This window comes from Rhinolophus hipposideros (assembly GCF_964194185.1).
Source record: "Rhinolophus hipposideros genome assembly, chromosome: 13".
In the NCBI taxonomy this organism is placed as follows: Eukaryota; Metazoa; Chordata; class Mammalia; order Chiroptera; family Rhinolophidae; genus Rhinolophus; species Rhinolophus hipposideros.
The window spans coordinates 21,458,526-21,471,311 of NC_138059.1; the positions used below are offsets into that span (position 1 = coordinate 21,458,526).

Sequence of the window (12,786 nt, forward strand, 5' to 3'; positions counted from 1 at the left end):
AATATTCATTTCAGAATAAAATTTAATATTTATTAAGGATGGGAAAATATAGCTGTGGCCATTCTTCAGATTTAATCAAATTATAAATATTTTTAGGTTTCTGCTGAGCCTGATGGAGCTACTTATGTGTTTCAAGGATTTATTCAGGGCAAAGATTATGGGCAATTTGGACTACAAAGACTGGGTAATGTATTCATTTTCATTTTCCTGTAGGTCCTTTATTACTCCAGACATCATAGGAAATACAGTGGATTCTGTACCCCAGGCACACTTACTACATTTTGAATTTTGCATTGTCAAGACTATACATTGATCCTTTTGATAGCCTTTTAAATAATCACATTCTTCAAAATATTGGCTCTCTGTGGACCACCTCTGTACGATGTTTGGTTTTTCATCATATTTCTAATAAACATGGCACACTGTCTTGCCCTTAAGCAAGTAAAAAGGAGGAGAAGTGATAGAGATAGGAAGGGAAATATTAAACTGTAAATTATCTTATCTTATCTTATCTCATGAAAACTGTAATAAGTCTCCTCAGCTTGAATATTGCTGCAATTTTCTTACTCCTTGGAAAATATAGTGGCACTTTGAAAAACTCATAGGGTCTGAAAAGGGAAAATAACTTTGATGAATGGGTCCCTTTTCAGGGCTTTGTGCTCTTCAGATATGTAAATCTGCTGTGGCGGGAGGCACAAGGTTTAGCCATTCTTATTTCTAACTCTTCTAAAATGTGTGTAAGTGTTGAATGGTCTTATTTAAAATGTATTTATTAACAGTTTTTGGTGTATAATTTTTCTAAGATATACTGTCTCCCATTATATCACATTGTGGTATTGATACATAAAGAATAAATTCAGTTTCTAAAAACTACCATTTTACATTTATCTTACAAATTCCATTACTTTGAACTTTTGTATAAATATTCTGAGCCCATGGATGAAATAAGGTACTAAATTTTTTAACCCGGCCTAAGGCACGGCTTAGTTGACTATAACTATTTATCAAAAAGTGAAATTAGCTTTCCCTACATGAATAATAATAATAATAATAATAATAATAATAATAATAATATGCCATTTCAGATACTATCTTCCCTAAAATTTTGATAGTTTTAAAGACAGGATAAAACATTAACTCAGTACATTAACACAGCCATATAATTGAATACAAGATGTTTTCACATAATAATCCCAAAATCATCTCAAACACTGTATGTCTAAAACAGAACCCATAAAAAAAGGAACTATTTCTTTCTGAAAACAGTTATTTCCTCTTCCACATGTGCTAACGCATTGGCAAACCTGAGTTTTTTTGTCATTTTCTAACTGATAATGTCATCACCATTTACTCAGCCCCAAGTAAAACACTTCTAAGCCTTTTCCTTCCTACCTCTTTCATCCACACAAACAAGTTCTGTTGATTTTAATTACAAAATGTTTTCCTAAATCCGTCTTTCATGGTTCTCTTCCTACTGCTCTAATTCACATCTCAATTTTGTTTTATCTGGTTTGTTACTACAACCTTCAAACTACTCTGGCTTCCAGTCTGGACTCTCTCAAGCCCATCCCACCCCAGTCACTGTTCTAATTCATGTATCTTATTACGGGGCCCTTTATTTAAAACACCTTCAGGTATCCCTCACTCCAAGTGAGTAGTAGGTTTGAGTTCTTTAGAATATTTGTACCTTTTCAGAGTCTAGCCATAATTTACCATTTCAGTTTGCTACTTCTACAACATGTCCTTTGCACACATATCTGCTTAATATTCGTCATGTGCCAGTTACCTTACAATTTTTAGGTTTAAGATGGTCCTGCTTTTTCCTCCATTTGTTGTTCTACTATCTCTTAGTTAGCTTTTTTTTTTTTTTTCCCACTTTTTTTTTTCTTTTGGCCCATGCAGGGATTGAACCAACAACCTTGGTGTTATTAGCACCGTGCTCTAACCAACTGAGCTACTGGCCACCCCAATGTTCTACTGACTCTTGAAGGCCTAGCTTATATTATATATCCTCCAGAAAACATCCTTACATACCACCAGATTGGAATGATTCTTTGCCTTCTGAAAGCACATTGATTATTAATTCATGCTTCATGCATCCACTTATTTATGTCTCTGTTCTTTCCACAATTGTATACATTCTTCAGTTCAGAGACATTGCTTATTTTTTAATTCGGTATCCTTTCCTGGAAAAATATCTTATGCATAGCATGTATCGTGTAAAACTGTGTGGAAATGAGTTGAAGGAGTTTCATAAATTATTGTTCTACCCTAGGTACGTTTCCAAGAAAGGTAAAAAATTATTAGTTCATAACATAAAATCTCAATTGTGATAACATAGAGTTGATTCTGTACTTACAATTTATTTTATTTTATTTTATAGGACTAAACATGTCAGAAGGTTTAAATTCTTCAAATCAACCTCATGGTACAAATAGTAGTTCGGTGGCCATTGCTATTCTTGTGCCTTTTTTTGCACTTATATTTGCAGGATTTGGATTTTATCTTTATAAACAAAGGTAAGTTTGTTGATTTTAACTACAAGTGATTCCCAACTCTTTTTGTCATGTTCTTTTCACTGCTCTAGTTCAAATCCTAATTTCCTTCCCCCCCCCCCCCCCCGGATTGTTGCAATCTCTGTGTGCCAAATATTTCAACAGTTGTTGAAAACCATCTTTCCCCTGTCTGCCCTTCACCACCCCTACATACATACAACAAAAATTGCTCCGTTATATTGCACAAACATTCAACTTAACCCCTTCTCTTTTTGCTTGTCAGTTTTCTAGCACATGACTAATCATTTAAGTTATTTTTACATCACTTTAGAGATACAAACACTAGGTGAAGTTTTCCATTGAATAAGTGATATCTACTGTCAGACATATTGAAAGAACTTTTTCGATTGAATTAGTGATATTTGCTGTCAGACATATTGAGAGAACTAGGAAGAAACTTATGTCCAAAACTTTAGTTCACATGAGAATACTGACTGATTTTACCTAGGCAGCCAGTTGGTGAAATCCTCTAATTTTCTTATTTATCTTCTTTAGCTTTCAGAAGACTATACAGTTAATGTGATATTTGTGTTGTATCTAGTATAGGACTATGCATATTATTAGTTGGCCCCTGTTCACCATATATATATATTACAACATCCTGGTGAGGGGCTTTACTATGCAATTTTCCATTATTTAGGACCATCCCTTATCAAGAAGAAAATAAAAATGTAGATAACCAGGTAATTAAATGAATAATACTAAATGTATTTTTTTCTAAAATTGATTTTTTATAACAAATGTCAATCTCTGTTATCTGAGGATGATTTATTTAACATTACATAAATTTGTAAGAATAGTGTATAAGCAGCTGTTTAGTCCTTGTTAATATTAAACTTTATTAATAATAAAATCATCACCAAATTTATTTCTAAAGCAAGCTATGCAACTCTTTTTTATTATTGTGGTAAAATACCAATAACATAAAACCATTTAAACCATTCCAGGTGTACAATTCAGTGGTATTTAGTATTTTCCCAATGTCATGGAACCATGTCTGCTGGTTCTAGAATATTTTCATCACCCCAAAGGAAACTCTGTTCCCATTAAGCACTCACTCCTCATTCCTCTCACCCCGCCCTTGGCAACTACGAATCTGTTTTCTGCATTGATTCACCTATTCTGGATCTCTCATATAATTAGAGTCATGCACTATGTGACATTCTTATATCTGGCTTCTTAAAATTATTATTATTTTTTTAAGTTTCATCCATGTTATATTGTGCATCAGTACTTTACAGGGATAAATAATATTCCATCGTATGTTTAAATGTGTTCTGTTTGAATATGTCCATTTATCAGTCGATGGGCATTTGGACGGTTCTTACTGTTTGGCTACATGAATAGTGCTGCCATGTACATCCATGTACAGATTTTTGTTTGGACACCCATTTCAATTTTTTTGAGTATATATACACCCATGAATTGAATTGCTAGGTTGGATGGTAATTCTATGCTTAACTTACTGAGAAAACACTAAGCTGTTTTGCACAGCAGCTGCAGCATTTTGCATTTTCACCAGCAATGTATGAGGGTGCCACTTTCTCCACATCCTTGTCAACACATTATTTTCTGTTTCCTTTTTTTGTTTTGTTTTGTTTTGTTATAGCCATCCTAGTGTGTGTGAAGTGGTATCTCATTGTGGTTTTCATTTGCATCTCCCTAATTACTAATGACATTGAGCTTTTTTTTTTTTTTTTCATGTGCTTGTTGGCCATTTGTCTATCTTCTTGGAGAAATGCCTGTTCAGGTGTTTTACTCATTTTTAAACTGGGTTATTTGTCTTCTTGTTGAGTTATAAGAGTTTTTTATGTATTCTGGATACTCTTATCAGATTTATGGATTGCAAATATTTCTCCTGTTCTGTGGGTTGTATTTCCACTTTATAGTGTCTTTTGATGTACAAAAGTTTTTATTTTGATGAAGTCCAATTTATCTGTTTTTTCCCCCCATTTTTTTACTTGTTCTTTTAGTGTCATATCTAAGAAACCATTGCCAAAATCAAGGTAACAAAGATTTACCTGAATGTTTTATCCTAAGAGTTTTATAGATTTAGCTCTTATATTTAGAACTTTGATTCATTTCAAGTTAATTTATTGATGGTATAAATGTTTTTTCCTGAAGCTTGATGATATTATTTTCCTTAAATCTGTTGCTCAAAATTACAAACAAATCCCATTACATCTTCATGTTTCTTACCTAATGGAAAGGAAATGATGTTGCTTTTAATGATTTTTAATGTAAATCTAGCTTGAAAAAAGAGAGACAAATATGCTCCATTAGAGTTATGTTCCTGGCAAAAACACGTTGTGAGCAATATAATTATATAGGTGATGCCATTGAAAGAAACTTAAGATAGCTTTTAAAAAAAATGTCTTGCAAATTACCCAACAATTTTTAGTATAGAGAAAAGTTTAGAAAATACGTTAGGGATAGTAAAACAATATAATGACAAATAATTAATTATGGTAAAATATAGTTGAAATTTTGGTGCTTGGTGTAAACAAAGGAATTGAGAAATGCACACACACACACACACACAGATACACATACACACACATAACTTTTAATAGGAATTTGGTCCTCAAAACAAGTAGGGACAATTATGCTTTGTGTTTATTACATATATCAGCAAATTATGCAGTGGGATGTGGGAAAAGGAAACTAGAAATAAGCATTAGTCAAAGGTGAGAGAAATTGAAAAAAAAAATTAAGCAGTAATGAAAACCAGCTTAAAGCAGCCAGTCAAGACTTTGTACGTTTTTTTAACTAACGGGAAAATTCAGTTATCAGTTGCTTTTTGGACTTGAGTATCTATATAGTTATTTTCATGACTTGAGTATCTATATAGTTATTTTGTCTTTGAGATTTTGAATTTACTTGCTCTAATGTATATCATTTTAAAACACATTCTGTATTTATGTTTTTGGTATAACCCAAGTACCTTCACAAATTAATCCTCAGTGTGAGCTGGCTACTGCTATTGAATCCCTTTCTGATTAGTGCAGAACCAATTCCTTCTTGTCCTTCAGGTCTCAGATTAAATTTTTCTTCCTCAGACATGTATCTCCTTATTACTTAAAGTGGCTCCCAGTTACTTCCTGTCATATCAACCATTTTCCTTTTCATCTATACAATTCTCATTACCTATTATTTTTTTGTTTGTTTATTTGTAATTTATTTATTATTTTCTGTCACTACAATATGAGCTCCCTGAGAGCAATGACTTTGTATGCTTAAAAAACAAACAAGCTATATATTTAATGCCTAGGATCATACCTGGCACATAACTGATGCTCAGTAAATATTTGATGAATGAATGATTAGTAATGAGATTTAAATTCATCACCATCATCATCACAAATCATTTAGATTATACATGCTAATTCATAATAACATTATTTAATAAGAAAGTTTATGAGAATAGCCATAAAATATCACTATTTATATCTGTATTACTTGCATTGGAACTGTATATAAATATCTATTATATGTAAATAAGGTCAGGATTTAAAAGTGACAGATAAATTGTACAAATTGGATGTATTGAGTTTGATTTCTCAGTAAACACTTTCAAGTTCCATTACCCATTAACAACAAAGACTCAAGTATATGTTGTTTCAGCCCTACAATGCTGCTTCTAGAAGAAAGCTAACACCTAGCTAATCAATGTTCTCATCCACAGGACTGCACCCAAAACACAGTATACAGGATGTTCAGTTCATGAAAATAACAATGGCCAAGCAGCTTTTGAAAACCCCATGTACGACACCAATGCGAAGTCAGTGGAAGGGAAGGCAGTGCGATTCGATCCCAACTTGAACACGGTCTGCACAATGGTATAACACGGCAACCCTTGGCCTTCTTCTGAAGCTTGGAAATCGACACACAAAACAGTGCCCACTAGTTCACTGCTCAACAAATTAAAGCACACTTTTCAGGACTTGCTGGGTCACCTTTTCCTGAGGAATGATAGAGAAGAGTGTTTTTTCATAAACTGGACCATAATTCTTCTTCATGTTTACCATGGAGCGTTTTACAGCAATTCGGCTGCACTCTGAGAGTGCTTACTCACAGTTTATTTGCTTTTTTAAAAAAGGAGATTATTCTAAAACATAAACTTATTTGCATATATTGGAGGAGCATCCACTATGAGTATTTCTGTGCTTTATAAACTATATTAGATGGACTGGGTTAAAAAAGAAAAAGATGTAGGGTAGACAATAAGAGCTATACTTACCTGAGTCAGTAGATCCCTGGCTTCTCTTTAACTGTCATGCACTACATCACACCCGTAATTGTGTTATTTCACACCATTCTACTGGCTCTTCGTTATTCATCCATTCTTTTCCTTATTTCCATGGTTATTTGAGATTGAGTCAAGCCCTGAAATGTTTATGAGCTAATTTATACCACAGAAGAGACACAATTACTCTCTCTGATTTAACTCTTTTTAGTTTTCGTTCTTCAGTATCATGTTGCTATTCTTTTTTTTTTTTTTTTGGACTAGTTGTCATAATTTCTACAAATGGCAAGATCATCATGCCATCCTCCTGATTTCTCTCATGATGTTGTAACTAGTAGTATTCTGTGAGTCATGGGTTAGAGTTTAACTTCTTGCTTCAATCTGTTTTGTCACCCAGAAACCACTTTAGCTGGCAAAAGTTATCTATGATAATGATTGTTGTGTAGTTATCTGAGACACCAAGCTTATCATCTTTTACCAAACTTGCTGATGTTTTTGAAAGACCAAGTAGAACCTACTAATCTATTGTGTTTAATTTATGATGCATCTACTTTTCCTTCCAGTTGAGCTTTCAAATTTATTTGACATTGTTTTGAATTTTTATCTAACAAAATGAGTTAGACATATATTTTGGATCAGCCCCTAAACATGACAAAAAATCTACTCTTTCTAATCACCAATATAAAGTTGTCTCCTAAAGTTGTGGATTTACCAAATTTTTATATATTTTTAATTTTTTATACTCTTATTCTTAAGAAATAGGTTTCAGATATGACAGGTTACTTTCATTATCAAATTATGGTGTGTATTTGCAAGTTATTGGTGGCTCATTTACAACTATCTCACAGTAATGCCAGCATTTTGATTTAATAGGTCATTGTCTTCCCCTCTGGCATGTTTCATTTCATTGAATAAATCATGTACCCACTATGAACTCTCTGTTATATTTTCTTTCAAATATGGATAACTCTGTAAACAGTCCTGACTTTTTCTATCATGAGACAGAGTGCCTAAGAGAAATCAATGCTCCTGGAGCGCTGCTTGGATCTATCTCGACAACATTTAGTGAATTTCTTGTAAACCACTTTGAGATACTTTGTTTTGGAAATTCATACAATTTTCTGAACATTGTACTCTACTGACAGGATGCTGTTTTAAATTTTATGCCATCAGTTATTTATTCTTGTTTATTCAAATGACTGCAATAACAATGATTCATTCATTAATGTTAAGGTTAATACATCTATGATCTTGTTTAAACAATTTCTTCTGCAACTGGCTACTCCTCTTATATTAATGCATACACTTTTGTAAAGAAGTATATTTTTATGAAAAAAAAACTTTGTAAAAGTATGATGTAAATTTTCAGTGCAATGTAAACAAAATAAAAATGGATAATTGCTTTTGTAAAACGAGTATTCTTTTAAAAAATTGTCAAACAGTCTACTGGTCAGTAAAAGGAATGAAGAGCCCATATTTATTTGGTGTTTTAAAGTTCCAAAACTTTATACACACTTAAGTGTGTATAAAGTGAGTATTATACACACTTAGCAACATATAATGAAATGTGTTTTTAATCTTTATATTCTATAGTTCCCCAAATCTGACACTCTTTTAGAAGTGCATTGATTCCCAGTAAAAATAATAGTATAAGAACTTCATCTTTGAATTTTTCTTGAATGTAAACATTTTAATACCATCTAAATTAATGTATACCTGATGATTTCTAATCTTTCTGTAGTGTATTTTCTTAGAGATACTTAAGTTTAATGTGGTGCATTAAGTATGAACTCAATAACTACATTTGAATAGCTACATTAAACTAATACTCTAAAACAAATCTACCTTTCCAGGATGGAACAAGTGAACTTTTGTAGTCAAGAAAGTTGTTAAGTTTCTATAAATTTCAAATCACAAGTTAAGTTCAATTTTATTAGAGAACTCTTGTTCACAAAATATGTTGTCTTTCTTTATATTTCAAAACCTTTATAGTCCTTCTCTGCTTTTTACACTTTCATTTTAGAAATAAATGCTTCTTAATATAATCATAATTTCTTATTTAATTTTGTTAAATATTACCTCCATCTTTCACTCATGGCATGCCTTCTATATTTTCCTCTGTTGTTATTTGTCTTATTTTTATTCCTCTCTGTGTTTTCTCTTTTTCTTACTTTTTCTACTTTTTGTTCTCTCTCTCTTCCGAAGCTTTTCTTAATATTCTTTCCTTGTTTTACATGTCTTCTTTTTAACTTTTTATTATTTCTCATCTTTTTCTATGCTCTTTATCCTTAACACTCTCAAAACTTATCAGCAATGTTAGAGGAACTAATTTTATTTTTCCCAGCTTTATTGAAGCAAAATTAGCAAAATTATAAGATATTTAAAGTGTACAATGTGATGATTTGATAAATGTATACTTTTTTTTGTTAGAAAATTTAAATTCTACTCTTAGCAAATTTTAATTAAGGAAGTAATTTTAAAAAGTCTTTCTGTATTTCTCTTATATATAAGAACATTAAAGCCATAGGTTTCACCCAGGATCATTTAATACTGGGGCCTGATGATAATGACTGTGGAAATAGATGAAAGGGTCAGCTTTATTTTGTCTGTCCTTTCACTTACAAGTAAGAAGAAAAAAAGGACATAACATTGGCTAAAAAAACAAACAAAAAAAATCAATAAATATAAGTAGATAATTCTCTTTTAAAGAGAATAAGAGAATGGATTGCCTATCAAAGTATTAATCTGTGCACATCTATAAATTTAAAATAGCCATAAAGTCAGTTAAAAAAATCTCTTCTATGGAATTATAGAAGTTGAAATTTGAAAGAAATACTAATTTTCTTCTTCTTCTTCTTCTTCTTCTTCTTCTTCTTCTTCTTCTTCTTCTTCTTCTTCTTCTTCTTCTTCTTCTATGAGTATTGATCTGAGAAGAAATACATGTTGTAAAAATATGAGAAATATTGTCATCACCTTCATGATCTTAGTATTCTAAAGTCATCTAAGACCAGATTTAATTGCTGCTGGGGGAATAGAAATGTCCACGGGACATTAGATTTCATTCTTTCATTTACAAAGCAATGGAACCAGTGAACACATGGAGATACTTTGCCAACATTTAATAGATTCCCGTGGGTAATAATTTTATTTTTCTTGAAAAAGAAGTATATTCTGTACATTCAAATTTCTAGCTATAAATTGTATTGCAAAACACAATACCAGAAATCTGTGTTTAATCTCTCATAAGATGTAAACCTTGCTTTTAACTAGGACTAGCATACCTATGAAAACAGAGATGGACCTGTGTGTGTTGACAGGACCAATGAGATATATAGATATGGAGAAAAATATAAAACCCTGCACATGGTATAAACTAAAAGAAACCAAAAGGCCTTCCTCCTCAACAAGTATCTCCTTCACACCCTTGAGTTAAGATTTTATATCTCCTTAAGGAACTTATTAGAATGAAATATGTTATCTGGAGAATATCATGTTATAGCATTGTAATCCCTATAAGCAAATTAACAAAGTCATTACAGAGCAAGCAAATAGAGCAAACGTTCCTATTGTTTTCATATTTTTTTATTTTTTATTTTATTTTTACATCCCTCACACCGTGAACCCCCCTCCCCCCATCCACCACCACCCCGACCTCACACCGAGCCATCACATTATACACATAAAATTATAGTTGGCATTCATTAATGTCCAGCCTCTGGTGTACAATGCCATGACCAGGCATCCACAGCATCCCTGAGGTGGTCTCCCAAACAGGACACATGTCCATCGGATACCCAACAAAATCCCCAAACACTATTGAATAAGTTCCCCAAAGTAATTCTCAAAAAACCCTGAGGCCATATTGTTTTCATATTTAAACCAGGACTTTCCCCAGGCTGTGGCACTCTTTTAAGAATGATGTTTTTGAAAGTACAAAATGAAATACAAAATGAATTAATCATAATAAAATACTTACAAAAATATTTTACAACATATTTTAGCATACATTCTAATATGCATGTAAGTATATAATATATAGAGAGATACTAAGTATATATATATTTCTAATGATTAAGGAGTATGTGTGTGTGTGTATATATATATACATATATATGTGTATATGTATATATATATACACACACTTCTGATGCATTAAATACACAGAGGGACTAATAATTACTGTAATTCTGAAAAGTGTCATCGGTAATATTTTGAGATACAACATTTAACATGACATGAAAATATCTAGTTTTTATTGCCCAAAAAAACAGAGATTATTGTTGCTCAACTACTAAAGCAAATACTATATTTTAATTAGAAGATCAGTGAAGAGAAAAATATAATCTTTTTTCATCCAAGTTTACAAACTCTTTGAATTCTATCTGCATACCAGAACCTTGCCTTAGATGTTGGAATTTACATCAAATACAAGTACATTGTGATGGGTGAAGGAAGAAAGTACTGTTTGTTCTTTTATGCTATTGGCAATGAAAATAGAGTGCTTAATTTGGATTTTGATTACCAAATAACAGCATAAAGTCTTACAAAAAATACCTAATGGGAAGGAGTGAGTATAAATAGTAAAATGTCCCCAAACACTTAATTTGTTAACACAACAAATATTTCCTAACATTAAACATGTGTATACTACTCTATTATGAAGTATAATGGATAGTAGGTGAATCAAAATATAAGAAACATATGGACCTTATCCTGCAGCAACGTAGTCTTGTCAAGCTATAAAAATTATTAAAGTGTATTTAAAAGATGTTCTACAATGATTTTGTGTAATATCTATTGTATGTCTATGTATGTGTGCACTTTTCCATTACTTCCTACAAATTTGAATTGACTTTTATAGAATTATAAGTGAGATATTTTTAAATTTTTAGTTTGCTGAATAAGATACTACATTTTGGGGGTCTAATGACTAAAGAGTATTGAAGTGATTTGGGTTATATGACATTAATATATATTCTTCAGACTATCCAAAATTTGATGGATTTCATTTGAAAGTTGCATGTTAGGTCAATTTAATGTCAGGGAAAACTTGGACATTTCTTGACAAAATGATCATAGGCTCTTCATAATTTCAGTGGGTATATATGTCTTACTTTTTTTTTTTAATTTCATTTGTATATGTTTCCTTAGGAATCTTTATTAGTTGAAGTTTCACCTATAAAATATTATTTGCAGTTCAATTTAAGAAAAAAAAGTGTACCAATTTCCATAGAACTCAATTAGCAAAGTTAAGACAAAGGTCAGCTTATGTTTAATGACATGCTATCTAGTGGATAAGTAGAATCAGTATCCTTTTCATCTAGTAATTCTACTCAATAGGCTATTCAAAAGAAATAATCAAGAGAGGAGTATTTGATATGGCTTTTCAAATCACTCATTATTTGTATATGGTGAAAAATATATCACTAGTTACCAGTGTGTCAGCAACATAAATATTCACAGATCTGGTGTTGTCTTAGAAATAACCTTACATTTATAAGTAATTATTAAAAATTAAATTTGAAGTTTAATGATATAGAGACTTCAGTGTTCAAAACAAAAATGACTCTTTTTTTTCTTCCTTTTTTTCCTCACTTTTTCTCTTCCTTCCGAAGACACATATATACAAACACAAATGTCTTGAAGCAAGGAAATAAAATGTAAGTAGTTGGTAGATATGATTATCAGGAGTGTTCTGAATGATTGTGATTTTTTTGTTTTACTTTTTTCTAGAGTGCAAATTTGTTAATTTAATTATAAATAATAATAGCTTTAAATAAAAAAAATAGTTTAAAATTTAAATAGTAGATTTTACTTGAGGGTTTTTGAGCTCCTCTATTCTAGGACTCTTGGTCCTACAAAAAATGACTCTTTTAACAGATAAACTGTGGTAAGATACATTAGAGGTATAGAGTATGCTTTGTATGTATAGTTTGATGAAGAAAAGGATAAGATTGTTAAACTTCATGAGGGCCCAAATCATGA

General features: G+C 31.4%; 1 protein-coding gene across 5 annotated transcripts in view; it reads left to right on the plus strand.

Moving 5' to 3' along the window:
* Positions 1 to 8,209, plus strand: part of CSMD3 (CUB and Sushi multiple domains 3) — a 1,140,077-nt gene extending 1,131,868 nt beyond the window's left edge. For all 5 annotated transcript variants that reach the window (XM_081069899.1, XM_081069900.1, XM_081069901.1 and 2 more), the window contains 3 exons: positions 97 to 184; positions 2,384 to 2,519; positions 6,241 to 8,209. In XM_081069899.1, the coding sequence (XP_080926025.1) occupies positions 97 to 184; positions 2,384 to 2,519; positions 6,241 to 6,400 (384 nt within the window). In that variant the 3' untranslated portion in view covers positions 6,401 to 8,209. The remainder of the gene's footprint in view (positions 1 to 96; positions 185 to 2,383; positions 2,520 to 6,240) is intronic.
* The last annotated feature ends 4,577 nt before the right edge of the window (positions 8,210 to 12,786 follow it).